The sequence below is a fragment of the Drosophila sechellia genome, chromosome X, assembly GCF_004382195.2.
Source record: "Drosophila sechellia strain sech25 chromosome X, ASM438219v1, whole genome shotgun sequence".
In the NCBI taxonomy this organism is placed as follows: domain Eukaryota; kingdom Metazoa; phylum Arthropoda; class Insecta; order Diptera; family Drosophilidae; genus Drosophila; species Drosophila sechellia.
Genome location: NC_045954.1, coordinates 5616509 through 5634658, shown reverse-complemented (window position 1 = coordinate 5634658; position 18150 = coordinate 5616509). Strand labels below are relative to the sequence as shown.

General features: G+C 42.4%; 1 protein-coding gene across 1 annotated transcript; it reads right to left on the bottom strand.

Moving 5' to 3' along the window:
- Positions 1-14500: 14500 nt before the first annotated feature.
- On the bottom strand, positions 14501-18065 carry LOC6612340 (T-complex protein 11-like protein 2). The gene is made up of 6 exons (XM_002036814.2): positions 17810-18065; positions 16608-17093; positions 16057-16541; positions 15692-15992; positions 15464-15630; positions 14501-15400 (listed from the first exon to the last, which is right to left on the bottom strand). Exons 2-6 carry the CDS (start codon positions 16874-16876, stop codon positions 15138-15140), a joined length of 1485 nt encoding a protein of 494 aa, XP_002036850.1. The 5' UTR covers positions 16877-17093; positions 17810-18065; the 3' UTR covers positions 14501-15137.
- Positions 18066-18150: the final 85 nt, after the last annotated feature.

Sequence of the window (18150 nt, the reverse complement as noted above, 5' to 3'; positions counted from 1 at the left end):
CTTCAAATTGCTCCGAATATGGCCAGTTGTTCAGTTGGCATTGGATTGTGGAGAGATACTAGATCAGCTCGTTCTCCTTCTCCTCCGCATTCTCCTACTCCTCCTTCTTTGATCGCTTCTTTCTCGAATGTACATATTCATTATGTATTTGGTGTTTGGCGTCGATCAGCCAGCTTTAATGGCCATAAAACGTGTCTTGGTTTGTGGGCCACATAACAGGCAGCGAGATCTGGAAAAATTATGTGACAGTGGAAATTAGAAATAGGTGCATCTGTAAAGATTTTGGTTCAGAGTTGATGCCATTCATGGAAAGAGTCATTTATGAATGTGAATTTTTTTTGAGAAATATGTATGTATCATTTGTGTTTTCCTATTCTATTCTATTCTATTTACTCTTTGGAACGCAATCATACCCATTTTGTTGGTTCTATTTGCTTTTCTCAAGTTCGTTGCTCGATCGTTTGCTTTTTGTTTTTTGGCAAGGCGACGAAAAAACTCGCAGAAATTTCCCCGGGCCAACGGCTCCGGTTTTCGGCACTATTAACCTTGCGCCACAGAATTCAAGAAAAAAAGCTTTTTTTGAAGGGAAACAGTTCGAAAGAGCGCCGGAATCCGACGGAGGGACGGTGATGAGGGGTATCGAAACTAGAAATACTGAAATGGCCAAAAACAGCGCGTTGATGTTGACTTTGAAACCGCTATTAAGCGAAAAGCAACAACATTTAGCCATGATCAACGACCTTTCTCCAAAAGTACGTAACTCGTCACGTTTTCTACGCTCACACACGTCAAGCGAAGTAAATGAAATAAACAAGTTGAGCGACTTGGGCCAAAGCCATTGTCAAGGTCATTGAATGTGAAAATTTTCGTACATTTTTCGCATTTCATTTGGTTTTCTTCCATTTCCATTATTTTTCGTGCACGCACCGCCAGGGTTGCCACCCCACCCCTTTTCGCGTTATTTTCATAACTATGTATGTATGTACGTATGTATGTTTGTTTGCTTCGCATTTCAACAGCTGGCATTGCAGTTAACCGCTTTTGGCCATCTTCAAGTTGCAAATACATTTTCACTCCAGCGTTTTTGGCCATTTCGGCATCGCAACGCAATTGGAAAAATTAAATACAGCCATTAATTGCTTGTCTTAATTAGTTTGCGTGCACAAACACGTTGGAAAAGTGGTTGATGGAAGGGAGGGTGGAATGTAGAGGGGATGTACGTAAGTTTGGATCGTGCGTTTGCAGTCGGGGGAGTTAAGCACCCGAAAACCAAGGCCATGGACGGTTAGTTTGGCCAAAAAGGCGAAAAAACGTTTGAAGAAATCTCGAAATCTCAGCCATGGATTGAAGAACAGCACCGCTCAAATTTTTAGCACCAAAACTCCAGATCATGTCTAAAAATTGGGGTTTATTACAAAAACTGCACCAAGAATTCACATGAACCTATTATATGTAAAGTTGCTAGTATTTTGGCCTCCACTGTGGCCATTAACAGATCTTTCGCTCCAAATGAAAATCCAGCTATGTATATATAGTAGCACTCGGAGTTAATCGTGCTTGCTTTCGCGCGATCAGTCGTATACATAAATGCCAACACGAATTTATGTTAATGTAATAATGCTAAATCGCCAAATTCCATGGCGCTAATTGCTCCGTTAATTGCCCATCGCACTGCATTGCCGACATAGTTGCATCTGTCGTGGGGGCGTAACTACGCCCACCTGTCTGCAAAAGTCGGAAAATGCGCGAGTTGCAGACGCAGCGGGAAAGCGAAAGATATGAATATTTCGTTTTTGGCATTTTTGCGTGCTTTTCGCCAGATTTCACTCAATTTCAGTGGGTGGCTAGACTGCTGTGGCCATAACCAAACTATTGCTTATATTATTATTATTGTTATTAGTATAGAAATATCCAATGTACTATAACAATATTCATTTTCATTTATAGCACTCTTCAAAATAAATTACTGCTAATAAATATGTGCAAGTGAACTTTCAGTGAACTGGTTAAATTGCTTAAACTTTCCTGCCACAGTCAAACTTCTTGAACATGGACTATAGGTAAACCGCATTTTGGAACTTCTCTTTAATTTTTATAGTTTTAAAATCATATATATTTCTATTTTTTAGGTTAGGTGTGGCATAAGTAGGTAGGTGTCTTTAAGCCAAGTAACCCATGTAAGCAAGCCCAACTGTGAGTTCTCGGTAGCACATTATGGTTTATTTATAGTCCTCTGTCTCATGGCAATTGCTCAATAAAATAGTTGACTGTGGAGGGTGAAAAAAAGTTTCATTGAGTCATTTAGTCGGGCCACCAGACAGACACACAGCACTGCACTCACACCCATTGAGTGCTATTATAGGGAGGCCAGTGGGAACCAGCCTCTCAGACTGAAAGGTGCAAGACGTGCGCACAGCGCTGGCCACAAAAATAGTTGTCAATACCGACAGCCACTAACTTTCAGTAGAAGTATTGGCATAGTCGAGATGTAATATTACTATAGAAATGGGTTTCATTTTCTTAATGAATGGCGGGCACTATAGTTGTAAGCACAACTGTACCCACATAGCCCATACTGGAAGACAGACCCCTCCGCATCTCTTCACCTGTCTCCGTCGACTCTTTAGTTGCTTTCTTGACTTGTTTATTGCGGCGTCAGCTTTGGCGAGACTTTATTTCTTGTTGCCTTTTTGTTGAACGTACATCCATACATACATACTAAGTATGTATTTTCGCTGTGTTCAGCTGCAGCAGCTGGTTTTCGTGCTTCTTGTTGCTGTTGTCGCATCTGATTAGCGCCAAGTGAAGCTGCTCCAAGCTGGCCATGAAAGAAATGTGGGCAAAAAAGTATCGAAACCGCACGTCGCTCCGTCTCACGTGTGGGAGGGTTCCGAGGTCTGCGGAGGCAGCAACTTGTAATCAGTCTTCGCTACTCGAGCGGCAGTGGAGACGGGGCATTAAAGCCGGTGAGGCTGGGATAAAATTAGCAAGGCGATCCTAAGCAGAGCATTTTGATTCCTAAAAAGTTACACAACCTAATAACTTTGAGTTCAAAGAAAAATCTTACTTTCGCATAATTTGCTGGCCGATTTTCGGCTCAGTTCTGTAAGACTCCAAAAATAACTCTTCTTCTAGCGAAACATTTTGCGCTCCATCCATAATTTTATGCACATAATTCCAGCGTATTTTGTTACATTAATTTGGCGTAGTCCAAAACAGGGCCAAAACAACCTCTGGCTCAGTCTTGCATTTATAAGGTTAGAGCAACATATTTGCATGGTGAAGTAACTACGCAGAGATCGCATTTACAGTGAGCTCTGCTTAATGATGTCTGTAGAATTATTATACGCATACTACTTGGAACTCTGTGTGCTGTTAAGCCAGTCTCTACTGTATTTAGCGAAATAGAAAACAAAGAATGTGGGTTGCAAAAACTAAAACCTAAAAGTGGTTTTTAATGAAATTTTCTATATATGCGTGTATGCTGGTTTTATGTGGCAAGCAAACACACATGTGCGCACACACATTTGCACACATGGCGACTGTGCAATGTATTATTGTTTGTAGGCTCACATCGACGCACACCCACTTCCCATTCGGATTCCCATTCCCATTCCCATTCCTGGGGTTCTGAATTTTTCTGTTGTCTTCTGCTTTCTCGCAGGGTTGGCCCGTTGCGGTCTACTGCCATCAGCTGGGTGCTGCATGTGTGTGCGTGAGAGCAGCGTCAATTAAGCCAAACAAAAAAAAAAAAAAAAAAAAAACAATAAGGGGACCGAAGCGAAAATACCCTGCTCTGTGTTGGTTTTGAGCTCTCAAACTTTATATGAAGTCCTAAAAGGTTATAATACATACACATACCAAGTTTCATATCATTTAATGCAGTGACAACAGAGTTACAATAGCTTGAATTTATCTCTTTTGGCTTCATTATCCACGAAGTTCTTTTGAAGAGTTTTCAACATTTCAATAAAATTCCAAATGCACACAACTCTATGAAAAGAGTATAGAAAACATTGCCGACAATGAAATATTCAAATAAAGATGCCATTTTTTTCGCGCCGCTTTCCACCTCTAATTACACAAATTGAAAAGTGCACACGTGAGCTTTGCTTTTTCAGCCGCTGCGGGTGTGTAACGGGCACACGTGTGTGTGCATCCAGGACCGGCCACGCCCAGATCCCCGACAGATATACGCCCCCGCCCCCGGGAGTCCGCCGGAATCCGGATTGAGCCGGGCGCAAAGCGGAAAGCATTGCGTGAGGCCCCAAATCGGGCACTCAGCATAATGCCCGGGGTACTTAGGCCCCAGATCGTGCCAAGCAGATAGTTAGACCCGCCCCGCCCACTTTCCAGTGGGTGCGACATGCGAGGAGCTCGTTTGTACTAGTACTAGTTTTGTGGTCGAAAATTTTCTGGATTTTTCCATCTGCCCGTGTGGGTTTTCAAGTTACAATCCGAAAATCTTTTGAATGTTTTCAGCTCAATCAAAAGTATTGAAGTGATTTATTTTAGTTGCAAATCTTAATGCAAACTGTTAATGAACTTGGCAGAAATATTGCAAACAGGTTTGTGTATGATAAATTATCGCTTGCGTTTCGCAAATATTTAAATTTATGTGAAACGTGAGGGGATGCAGTTTATTACACCGTTTGTTGCGGAACTGCTGTTACAAGGGAATTGTAACTAGTAACGAACGCTGCGCTAACGTGTATAAATAGCTTTCCGTATAAACCAACAAATATTGAAAAACTGAGTAATGCCCGCTAGTTCAATATTGATTGATCGAATTCCTGCTAAAGATAAAAAAAAGCCAGCTCCTTGAACTTCTTATCTGGCAAAGTTAGTCATCAAAACACCGATTTGTTAGAACAACGTACTTTTTGTAGAAATAAGTTAAGTTTGTTTTGATAAATACATTTTTGTTCGTTGAATCTTAATATGCGCTCTGTAGCTTATCAAATTTGGTTCTTTTGGAATTGTGTGTTCCCGGAGATTAAGAAGTGTACAACTTAGTACAACCGCATGATTTCACTAGTGCCCAAAATATTTGCATTATCAGGAGAATAAACCCTGTTACTTATTGCTCATACCATTATCTTGTGGTCCTTATCCCTTAACCTCTCCCTTTTTTTTCCATATTATTTCACTCGCATGCGGGTTGATTCGAAAACCATTTCATTGGCGCCCAACGTTCTGTTATCAGGCACATAGGCAATATTTTACTGACGGACACGTAGGACCATTACCATTTACCCACAGCCAATAAATAATAATGAAATATATAAGTGGCCGAAAGTGTCTATTTATTTCAACAGAGATTAACTAATAAGAGTGATAAGAGGGCTCTGAAAATGAGTATACACTATATGCGTACTTGGCGATAAGTCGGCCTAAGTAAGTTGGCTGAGTCACAAACTGTGCCACCTGACCGATCCGAAACGCTATAGCCGCCGATCTTGGGCGATAGCTCCAACGTTAAGTGGGAGTGACGCGGCGGCTTTAACTAGATCGTGAGTCATCCGGATTCCAGATGACAGTGGGTCGACTTTGAGAGTGGGAAAACAAGACGAAACTGGGTTTACATATAGGTTAATTATTCGTTGATCTTCTGAAACAAGAAACGCCTTGCCAAAACAAAAAACTATAAGTATTGTAAACAAATACAACAACGTTGTAATTTGATTAAAATAAATGTTTTTTTTTTTCCCGAACCCCCGAATATCGTCTAGTCACTCTCCGGAACTTTTGACTGACATATTTGCATCTACGTACTATATGAGTCACAAGTTCGGCTTTCGTCCAGCTCAAAGTCGATTCCATGTTTTTGAAGTGAATCATCAACCCCGAATCGTAATGTACACTTATTGGCTGGCGCTGTTTTGCATATGAAACAGCAAAATGAGTAGAAAACAAGCAAAAACCGAGGGACAAACAAACTGAAGGCGAGAAGAAAACAAAATCCACAAGAAAATAACAGAAGACCGCCACCTACAAAACCAACAACGGGCAGAAGTTAAACGGGTTAAGCGGTAAACCTACGAAATGGGTATAAATAAAAGAAATATAAAGCGAATCCCGCTCCGAACGAAAAAAATTATAAATAATTGAGCCGGGAGCACCGTTTAGCATAAAAACACACAAACATCGCAGAAACGACGATTATGAACGTAGCTATCGTAATGACGATAATGGCCATGATCATCGGAAACCGTTTGGCGATCGCTTGAAAAGCACAAGCACCTGCCTCTCAACAAAGTAGAGAGATAGTACACTCGCCAAAAAATACAATGTAAGATAGAAGATTTCTATAAATTCTTTGGTTGCCTTCAGAGATTCGAGCAAAATGGTTGCATTTTAATGCATGGTCTGGGAAAATATAACAAAACTTGACTTGAAACCTTTTTTTTAGAGTATTATAAGGGGGGAATGATTAAAAAAGTCCAAGAACAGACCACCCATTGTTGACAGTTACGTTTGAAATTGCCAGGTCGTTTGGAAAGAGAATGGAAACGCGAGGAGTAAAGAAAGCAAACACATAACAGAAGCAAAGACAGAAACAGAAGCCAAAGCAGCGGCACAAGATCCGTAAAAAAAGCAAAACTCGTTTCCCACCAAGCTGCAAAAAAATACTTGAGATAACAGTCAAGCTGCGGGACTCAGACCCATCAACACATGACGTTCTATGGCAAAATTGCTATAAATACTAAAGATAAAGTTACGATCGAACCACAGCAGATTTTCATATTTTCGTGGTGCGCTTCGTCACTACGTGAACTGCATTCCACGCGCATATGGGCCAAGATTGAGGTCTTAAAGTTAAAGCTTATGCCTCGTTTCTATCGCACTAACCCCAGGTGTGTTTAACAAATGAAAATGCTGGTAGAAGAAACAGTTTACAAACGGAGACACACATTCGCAAGAGAACTCTTTTGGTTTGAAAGTCGGTTGCTGACGGAAGAATTCAAATGGATCCCTGCTATATTCGAGTATTACCCGATATTTGGGCGACTTATCACTTTCGCAATGCCGATAATAAAATCAGCGAAATGGGATTGTTCAATGCGTACAAATGACATCCGAATAAATTTGGTAGAGAAAAAAAAAAAAAAAAAAACATGGAAGAAAGAGCGCCAAACAAACACACAATACACAATGTCAACGTTTTTGGCATTTTTCATTTAATTTCGTATAATTTATTTGGGGCTTCGAGCAGCGCACATATGTATTCGCTATATAGTATATGCCGTATGTATATAAGTTGAAGCCATTGACATTGAGCTGTCGCTGCCCGTTTTTGGCCGTTGGCATTTTGAATTGAAAACGAACAACAAAAAAGAGAGGCTTTTATCGGTTTTATCCCAAAAACGTACAATGTATCCAACAAATGTCCAAAAGCAACGAAAACCAAATTGTTTTGATCAATCGATGTTGTCTGTATCTGTGCTTGTGTGTGCGAGTGCTGAAATGTAACGAACTATTTTCAAAAACTGAAACTAAAAAGCGGAAACTGAAAATGTTGCCCATATACAATTGATACATACATATGTACATAGATCGTGGGCGTAGTCATACGTAATCCCCAAAAGTGGAAACCCTCACCTGTAGCTTTAGGGATATACATACATACGTACATCCATGCATACATATGTACATATGTGTTCTATATGGCGTTGCATCCGCTGTTTTACTAGCTCAGGAAATCAACTGTTAGCCAAATAATTCCAAATTTGGTCACTCAATTTGAGTGGCGATGAGTTTTTGGCCAGACTCTCTAATGCACAGCAAGTGTGGTATGTAAATGTGGTAACTAAGTACATCGAATGCATTTCAGATGCGTTAATGTATCAGATATCCGATCTATTAGGTAACTCTCCTTTATCCGCTGACGAACCGTTGTCCATTCAAATCCTCATCAGATATTCATCTCCGTATCTCCCTTGCATTTCAAATGGCAAAATTCGTTGTTGTCCGTCCGTCCGTTTGTGCGCATGAAAACGGCAAACGGACAATGCCACAAAAGATGAAAATGATCGAGCCAAAGCGGTTAACAGTTAACGGGGAAGAAAGGCGGAAAGAAAGGGGAAGAGGAAGACATGACTTTCACTAGCTAATTAGAATTTCAGTGAGCGCTCGCCAAATGAAATGCAACAACAACAATGTGACATTTTTATTTTTAGTTTTCAATTATTAGGCAAATTTTTGCGAAAGTCATTTTGGAATACCGTTGACTGACCGCTGCACTCTATAAAAAGGAGAAGAAGAAGCAAATGGGTGATGGAGAGAAAGGGAGTTACGATCTTGTGACACTGATCTAAAACGTTTGATCAAAAGAGTTATTACCTAAGTTCGTTATTCGTTATTGTTGCTAAGTTGCTCACAGATTCTGGTGTTTGGAGATGGAAAAGTTGAGGACCATCTGGAAAAACCAGCTGAGTGCGAGTTTCGTTTACGAACTCCGACCTAAACAAACATTTTTCCACCTTTTCTCCAAAATTTGCATATGTCTAGATCGAATTTTTGTGTGTTTTTCTAAGCGATGTTTATGGGGGCAAGACAAACACACTTAACAGATCATATTTTCGTTCTGTCCAAATGCCATATAAGATTCTGATATTCTAGCTTTATGCCTGGGCATCTTCTCCAATTGCCTGCTATTGATATCATCAATTAATGAATCATCTATGAGATCACAGCGGCAGTGAATGAATAAATAATTTGGGAAATTCACTGCTCGCAGACTGGCGGGTATGTATAACTGGGTTTTAAAGTTCTTTAATGGTCTGCATTAGACATACTAATTCGGAGAAACAATGTATCCAATGGGTGTTTCCCCCCAAGTCGCCCGACTAAAGCATACCCTAACACGCTTTTTGGAGACTGTAATCAGAGCGCAACAAATTGCATTTCCATTTCAGCGCAAAGAAAAGAAAACGAAATGTGGAATGCAATTTGCTCGAATGCATTTGACTCGAAATTTTTAATGAAAATGCAACAAAATCAAAGCCCATGACTCATCACGGATTTGCAATGTGAAGTCTTTCTCTATTTTTCGGGTACTTTTCCAGCATTTTGTGAAAGTGACACGTGCTGCGTCCCTTTTGCGAAATTTTTGGCAAAAAAAAAAAAGAAAAAAGAAAGGCAAGGAGGGATAAAAGCAGGCGCTGAATGATTCACCCGGATGTGAAGGATATACAGGGTGTAGGTACGATATAGGGGTGGGTGCCGTTACAATTGCCACCCCAAATGGGAGTGCGCAGGGATGGAATGCACTGGAAAATAATTACTATTCCAGCTCTACGGTTCTAGAGAAGATCGTGTAAGTATGTATGTGCCATGAAGGATCTGATATGTGCGATTTCTGTCAGTGCATCTGCTTATGGGACTGGCATTGTCCAAATGAGGGTCGCACCGCAGCGGCTCAACCTTGAACCCCAGACACCCGTCACTGAATTTTCGTGGGGGTTCGGGGTGGGTGGCTCTGTCCTGGGCCAACATTTTGCTAGGGGGTGAGATCAGCTGTTTCGCCATCGTGGTGGTTCGGTTTTTCGGGCACTACTGATTATTACTGATTGCTGGTGGTGGCAACTCTGTTGACTAATCGCTCCCAGCCTCAAAAGCATAATATACTCGGGCTCTTTCCGGCTCAAATCGCCCCGAAAACAGTGTACATATGTTGTACATATATGTATGTAGTATACCCGAAATGCAAGATAAGATGAAACAGTAGAATTAATGTGCCACCCATATGCCAAATGCATTAAATACAACGAGAGTTCTTCTCTGTCTTCACCCCTCGATAAAGTCAAGCATACAACGCCCTACCCGTTTGGCTCTTACTTTTTTATATGTTTTCGTTCTCGAAAAACTCTTTAAAATTGCATTCAATGTGGAATCGGAGGGAACTTCGACCCCAAACTCCGGGAAGTCGTTAACCCTATGAGTAACAGCATGAAATTCTCGAATATTTTTCACTTGAGCTGCCGAATAACACTTCTGTATCTCAAGCGGAGTCCAATACGCTGAGACTTATTCTCTCACTATTTGAAACATAACTTACTTCAACCATGAATAGCAATAAATAAATTGAATAAAGTGCACAATGCTTTCTTTTAAATGGCTTAGGCATCTAACTAGACACCATCTGGGGCTGAAAGTAGACGGTGGTGTAGAGGGTTAAGGCTCCATTGTTCCCACGTTGCCCTGGGGGTGTTAAATTATGACAGTGCAGAAATGGGCGTGGCTGACAAGCACTTCCGTCGCCAAGCCAAAAAAGGAATGGCAAGGAAATCAAAGGAATAAAACGGAGAATTGTTAAAAGTGGTATACTAGATGGAAAAAGCAAAGGGTTGCACTCAATGGCAATGCGGCATATATACAAATTCCTTACATATGAACATATCAGCAGGTGCTTCAGTATCAAGGTGAAAAACTATATCAGTTTCGTTTTGGTTTCCCCGAACTTATCTCCAATAGCACTCGAGAACCCCTAGCAATATGGTTTGATTTCTAGCAGTTGGAATTTATTCCCTTGAAACATTCAGATATAGTAACTAAGCTAGTTAGTAAATATAGCTCGTTGGGTACTGAAGTTGCTGGCTGAAACGAAATGTTTCATATATGGTTTTACGACCTTAGGCTATAAGGTTTCCATAACTTCCAGGCACTGTCGGAGGAAGCTCATCCCCATACCAGATATATATACTCATTATATACACTTGATCAGTCACTCGAACGGAAACGGAGGCGATTACGAATGCCGCTCACAACGCAGGCCGCTGAAGAGGGCGAAATAAAAGGGAAAAGCAGCCAAATGGAGTTGAAAACGAAATGAGAAATGGTTATTATACAGGCGATCGACGATCGTTATTATTCAAATCGCATCATCGCATCCATCGGAGGACCTTAGCAGGTAGAAGTCGCTTCATAAATCGATTCGATTCAAGACTCGCGGCCAATTCTGCGACCATAATCGGGAATTCGATGGAAGAGCCGGAGGAATCGGCCCAAGAAAGAGAAAAAGGAGTGGAAGCGGGCGGATGAGCAAGTACAGTGATGAGTCTATAAGGCACACTTGCAGCCTATGTGAGAACATTAATTTCAAATATCGAATTAGCTATCTTACGTACTTAAACGAACATAGTTTTAGTTTGGTAATTGAGGGTGTTAGTTTTGGGGGGTTTTACTGTATTTGGGTGTGTTTGTCGCCGGCTCCTTTTTTGTTTTTGGGCGGGGGCGTCGACTCCACGCACACACACACATGTATGCAGAGACGGGTGCGGGAAGTTCAAGTTCAAATGTATTTTTATTATTTCATTCTGTTACTCCGCTCTCTGCGAGCGGGAAGAGAGAGAGAGAGAGGCTATGCTGAGCGCAGCTTATACGTGTGCACACACATACACTTGCACACACTGCAGTTGGGCAAAATGCAAGCCAAATATGGTTATACGCAACAGCCGAAGCTCTCTCTTCGGCGCTCTCTCCGCGTTTTATGCTGTGTAAGCCGTTCTCCACACACACATCCCACCTCCCCCGCCACCCACTAGTTAGCCCCCACCATCACACTTCTCCGACAAGAAGCACGCATTGATTTATAATGCAAAGTGATCGATTGCCTTCATTTTATGGCTCATTGGAAAAACGGGAAGTGGAAATGGGAATTTGAATGGAAATGGGAAACGGGAGGTTAAAGGTGTGTGATTTATCTCTATATGGATGGGAAAATGATCAAGGAGGAAGCCTTAACCCTTAAATGGGCGCATAACTCATTCTGACCGACGGAGAAGTGCATGCAGCGGTTAATTTTAATTGTAAAAAAAAATTATAATAAAATTCAAAGCCTCTTCAAACTTTTAAACTGCAAACTCGTCTTAAGTTACGTACATATACTAGTACCTATGCTAGTATACATAGATATTCACTTTATGCCCATGTAAAATCCTACGCTCCACCACTTGTTTGGGGGTCTCGAAAAAAAAGTGAAAACCGATTTGGAGCTCACTGTTTTGTGTCTAAAAAAGGGCATGGAAATTCATCGGTCCAAAAAAGAGCATCGCAAGGCGGGAAAAAACTAACTCAGAGCGCAGAAGCTGTTCTATATCCATATGGTGTGTGTGTCCCCAAGTTGGCGCTGCACATTATGTACGCATCGATGTACACAGTTGATGCAGCGTATAAAAGTCCACAGAAAAGGCCATAAAGTGAAGCCTCGTATAAAGCATTTTCTGTAACTTGAAGGACTTACAGATATTTCCTTATTAAATGAAAGTATTGCAGAAAAGAAATTCGCTTTTTGAGGATATCAGAATTTCCACTATTATGAGTGAGCAAGTTAAAGGTTAATGTTGGCCGCCCGTTTCATTTTATCAGCATGCTACTAATCTTATACATCATTATCTCACTATAATTAGGCTGCTCCTTTTTGAACCCGCAATGTCAAAGTTCAAAAGGTTAGCTCGGACATATACAGTTATTTGTCTTTTTGCATATCCTTATCATTATCATCAATTGCAGCTGTTTTCATTTCCCCCTCTCTTTCCATTTCTCTGTCTTTCTAGCTTTCTCTCTCTTTTAGTGCAACTTCTATACAAAGGCAGGGCTAATGGTGGTGGGGGTGTGGGCAGTTAGGTGTGGTGTATTAACAATAAGAGCGGTGGTGGTTTTCGCAGAATTCGCCGCATTCAGGGGAAACTTACCCCGAAAAGTGAGATGGAGAGCGTGGAAGGACAGCGGAGAAAGCGCCGGTCGAATAACGGTAAAACGCCTGCGCTGCTCTCGTCCACAGCACGTGCAAATATTCGCATGCAATAAGCCGGCCGCTCTCTTTCTCACTCTCTCTCTGGAAATATATGTAATATAACTATGTGAGTATATGTATGTGTGTAAGTTGGTGTGGCTTTAACCCTCCTTGACCCGACCTTCTGTAACCGCCCAACATGAAGGTTAAAGAGCTTTAAAAGGCGCTTCGAGCACATTCCTAAAATATCTGCAGCACGCTCTCATTTCATTTGGGCACATAAACAATAAAGAATAGAATTCAACATTAATAACTTCTCTTTAATTTTTATCAAAGGACCAGAGATATGCCATTTATTGCAGCATACTTATTGGAGCAATTTATAAATTTCCTATCTCTATTGGCGCAAATGTGTAGTAAATCACTATTATCTCGACTCTGCAAGGTTGGCCCAATTACAGAATGCCATATCAGGCGGTATAATCAAAAACCTCGAGTTCCCAATGACTGAAAACACGTTAATCAGGCGCTCTTCCTCTTCGCCTTTTCCATTTTGTGTAATTCCCTTGTCTAGTTTTCCATATCGTCAATGATCGTTCAAGGTCTGAGTGGTTTCAATCGGTTTCCAATTTTTCTACTCATCAGTCAATCAGCGGTGGCATTTATGATCAGTGGGCAAATGTACATACATACATATGTATGATGTACATATGTTCATATGTTTGCATATAAGAATACCAGAACTTCCAATGTTTTGGGATGATTAAAACTGCACAGATGCCAGGTGAAATAGTTTATGATACCCTGTGTGCGCCATATAGGGCGTATCTTATCCAAACCCCACAACCTGCGTCATTATGCGATAATTGTAATTATAACTGACGCAAAACTAGATGAATTTCAAACTAGCAAGCTGCGCTTGATTATTACAAGTTAATTTAATTATTTTTACTTTTGGGATGTACCGTCTGGCATTTCGGTGAATATCATAAAGTGCGATGGTATATTGGCTATAAGTCGGCGTATTTGCTTGGATCGTGGTCAAAATGAAACCACGAGCAGAACGAACTGGTTAATCTAATCTTCCCTGGCGCTTTATCACCACAATGGCAATAGTAAAACGATCCATTCCGTTTCCTCGATAAGATTGCCTCTGCGATTGCGTAATATCACTCGGGAATATTACTTTTTATAAATATCATTGCGCCAAAAGCAGCAGCGGAAATGAGTTTAATATAGTAATGATGATGGATACAGTTCTGCTGGGGATGCATGTGTTCATGATTTCGAAAACGATGCCATCTCCAATTTTGGCGATCCAAATAAACTACCTTTTAGTACTTTTTGGCACTTGCTGCGCATAGATAGACAAAATAATCCATTGCGAAGGCAAATCGGTGAAAATGTAAAACGAAAGTAAAATTGCAAATGAATGCGAAGCGAGGTCAGGGGCTTCAAAGTCGACAAGGCCAGTTGATAGATATTTAAATTTAACCTATTTCATTGCATTTATTATATTGGAATCAGTGGGTAACCAAATCATTAATTAAATCTTAAATAATGGAAATGTAATTCAAAATTCGAATTAGAAATCCGTTAGCAAGACGCCATCTAGCGAATTATTTCACGCTGTGCCGCCACCTGGCGGTCTTTTTACATATTTCCCCGATCTGGCAGCATCTTAGATTCAAAACCATTTCGGTGTCGCATATTTAAAATAATTTGTCGTTAATTCGCAAAATTAACATAAAATCACTCATGTTATATGATGTAATGTTCCCTTGAAATCATTTATTTTGAATATCGGTACACTAGTTAAAGATATACATATTCGTGAAGATTCAGTCGAAACACTGATCAATAAAATAAACTAAATTCAATGGAGGTTACGGTCACAGAAGTCTAAGAATTAGGATTAGTCCGGGGTTAGGGTACACTTGTATAATCATAATATATATATATATGCGTTGATCGTAACTATGAAGAGGGGGTTAAGATTGCGAAATTAGAGGAGCACACATAATCGAGCTCACTTATCTAAACCCCCACAAATTTCAATTTTGTATTGAATATTCTTGTTATCACAGACGCCCCAGCACATTATTGATTCCTTTCAGACGCCACGGATCCCACTGGTTTTGCAGGGGGATTTGGGTCTGGAGTACTCGTTTCTACTTGGTGGTTACGGGTGCGTGCGTCAAATTTTCTACGCAGGTGTCACGTCACATGGGAAAGCAGCTGCGGAATACGGAATCTCTCCACCTCCAACGGAAGCTGCTGTCCGCTACTCCGGGTGCCCTAACATCGTGCAGATCTCCGCCAGATCTGCCAGTCGCCTCCAGGTGTGTCTGAGTGTTGTATGCTGGTATCTTGTGTTGCCTTAGACGGTAGACAATTACACCTAAGGCTTGGCAGTCTGGGCCTGGCCAGCGTTTATGCCACTGGCCGCGGAAGTGGTAGCCTGCGTTTCCTCGCCGGGCAACGTTTTGTTGAGAATCTGGTGAAAGTGCTCCCCGAACACGGCGTGGTTGTAGGACACTAGGCGACGGAACGAGGCGATAAATGCAACCAGCTCCTCTTGGTAGTCCGCGAATCCCGAGGGCGGCGGCGGAATGCTGCCATTGGAGCGCAGGGTCACGCGCACATAGCCATCCAATCGTTTGGCTGCAGGGGATTCACGTGAATTTAATATAAAATACATTGTATTATATAAACGAGTGAACTCACCCATCAAACTGGGCACCGGCGACGCCTTGTTGGTCAGCTTGAGCACCTGATTCTTGAGTGCTGCCTGGTCGGCATCACTCATCGCGGGCATGTTCTCCTGCTCCAAGGCCTTGTTCACAAAGGAGCGAATCTGCTCATAGCAGCTCTCGATGGTAGAGGCCACTTGGCTGTTGATGGAGGTTGAAGAAGGGTTAAATCAGCGCTTGGCTAGAGCACGGGGAATCTTACTCCTGGTTCTTGATGTCCTGCACAATGATGTCCAGCTGCTGGGCCAGCTTGATGCGGTTCTCGCGGCGCTGCGCTATGATAGGCATGCCCTGGGCCACCGAGATGAGCGAGGCGCACAGGATCAAGCGCTGGGCGCGCCAGCTCAGGCCGGCGAAGCGCTCCTTGTCGATGCGCAACAGCTCCGGGAACTCCTTGTCGGCCGGATAGTCAAGCAGCTGCACGTAGGCATTGTAAATGATCTCATCATCGTTGCCACCGGACCGGTGACGCTGCAGCCAATCCTCAGTGGCCGGAAAACCAACTGGAAATAAGGGCATTCCCAATAAAACAATGATCACTTGCACTTTTTGTGGCCAACAACCCACCATTTCCATGGAACTCGCGCAAGTACTTGCTAAACTTCTCCTTCTCATACTGCACCGAATTGGCGGCGATTTCGGTGCGCGCCAGCCGAAGCATAAAGTTGGCCATGTCCAGCTTCATCAGCGTCATCAGCTCGAGGATGCAGCGAAACGTGTCCACCACATCGTCGATCTTACGCAGGGCGGCCACAGCTTCGTCCCTAGCTGGCGAACAGGATCGCGACAGGATGTTGATCACAAAGTTGGCATATGCCCGAAAGTCCAGGGTACCCCGCTCCGCCTGCTGGCGGATGACGGAGTCATCCAGCACCTCGTTGATGTGGGCCAGAGCACGTTCGTTGTTGGGCGACAGCAGCTGCGGGAAGCACTCCTTGATCTCGGCCAGCAACCGGATGGCCTGATCATACGATGGCGGCTGGCGTTCCAGCTGCACACGCAGCAGATCCCAAAAGGCCTTGTGTACCATCTTCTTGATGGCGCCCTCCAAACTGTGGACATTCAAAAGGAATGTTAATTGAATGGAATTCCTGACATGGCTGCTGGCTCATGCTCACCTATCCGAGGGCGGCTCGTACTTCTGCAGCTTGAAGTCCGGATTGATGGCTATCTCGTGAGCCAGTTCCATGTTCCGCAAGTTCTTGAACATGCTGGACACCTCGTCCATGGTCACAATCTTCGGCGGAGTGCCATCCAAGCTGGGCAGCACGAAGCGCGTCATGCTTTCCACGGAGCTCTCGCTGTCCGTACGGATCCGATGCTCCTCGTGCTGTTCGTGGTCGACCGATTGTCCCGACTGTTCACTCCTACTTTCCTGGGCATCCATATTCAATTCGAGCTCTTTGTTGTCTCCTCACGGGCGGAAGTGCGACGTTAGGCAGCTGCAGCAACTGGTTTCGACCAATTGCGAATTTGGTTACCACCGGTTAGAGCCAGTTGTGTATATGGCTTGGTGGTTATTACAAGGCAGTGGCAACTGCACTCGGGCTTTCTTTGTTCTTTGTTAGAGGTCGTCACTAAAGCTCCGCTCGAGGTCAGATCGCCTGGAAGAGAAAGGGGGTCTTACATACAGTGGTGGCAAGATACAAGTGACTCTTAAATATTCCTTGATGCTGTTGGCTTATTATTATTGATTTTCATACATATAAGTCGGCAGGAAAATATTTTTAGGTTTATGATTGCAACACAACCAATTTTCGATAATCTGTTGCTGTGTGCGCATATTTCTCAACCAAAAATAGTGTTTCCATGGACATTTTCGAAATAGGTATTAGCCAATACCCACTGTAAACAAACACATGGAAGGAAACCGTTAAACGTGACTCGCGCACACACACATATGAGCAAACAAGTGCGCGTCTGCTTGCATGTATGGATGTGCGACAAGGAGAGAAGACGCAAAAGATTTGAATGGAAATAAATAGAAAATTCTCAAATATTCTAGAATATGCAATTTGGCAAGCTGCGTGGCACAGATTCCAAAATTAAATGTGGAAAATGGGAGCAAATTGCACAACGGCCACGCAGCGAATAGGCGACATAAACAAACGGCGCAATAAAGCAGCAACAAAAACAGAAGCGATTAAGTCCATACGTGTGTGTGTGTGTGTATGTATGCATGGTCTGTTGTTGTGCTTTTCCTATTGCGCAGCAAGAGTCAGCTGGGGAAAATTGGGAAATGGACACAAGGACGATGCAAAATGGCTGCATATAATAAAGCCAATAAAGCATAAAGATAAAAGCCAATCGCAATACTTACAATAGAAATAAGCGACGAGAAGGTTCCAGAGTCTTCCGTTTCGAATTTCCCACACAGCTGATTCACACAATCACAGACAAATTTTGCAGTTAATTTTCACTAGGTTATGCCCCTCTTTATTTGTTTAAAGCCCCAGGAGGATATTTATTCTAAACTGAACGACGACTGAACTCCGAATGTTAATGTTGCCGTTTCGATTTGAAAACTTTGCTTGTTGTGTTGTGCCTACTTTGTTTTCCTTTACTACAATCCCCTTTCCACACAGCTGTTCGAGATGCCTATCGAAAGTTGATAAAATCGTCGCTATCGATAGACACAGTAGTATGGGAAATATATTCTAC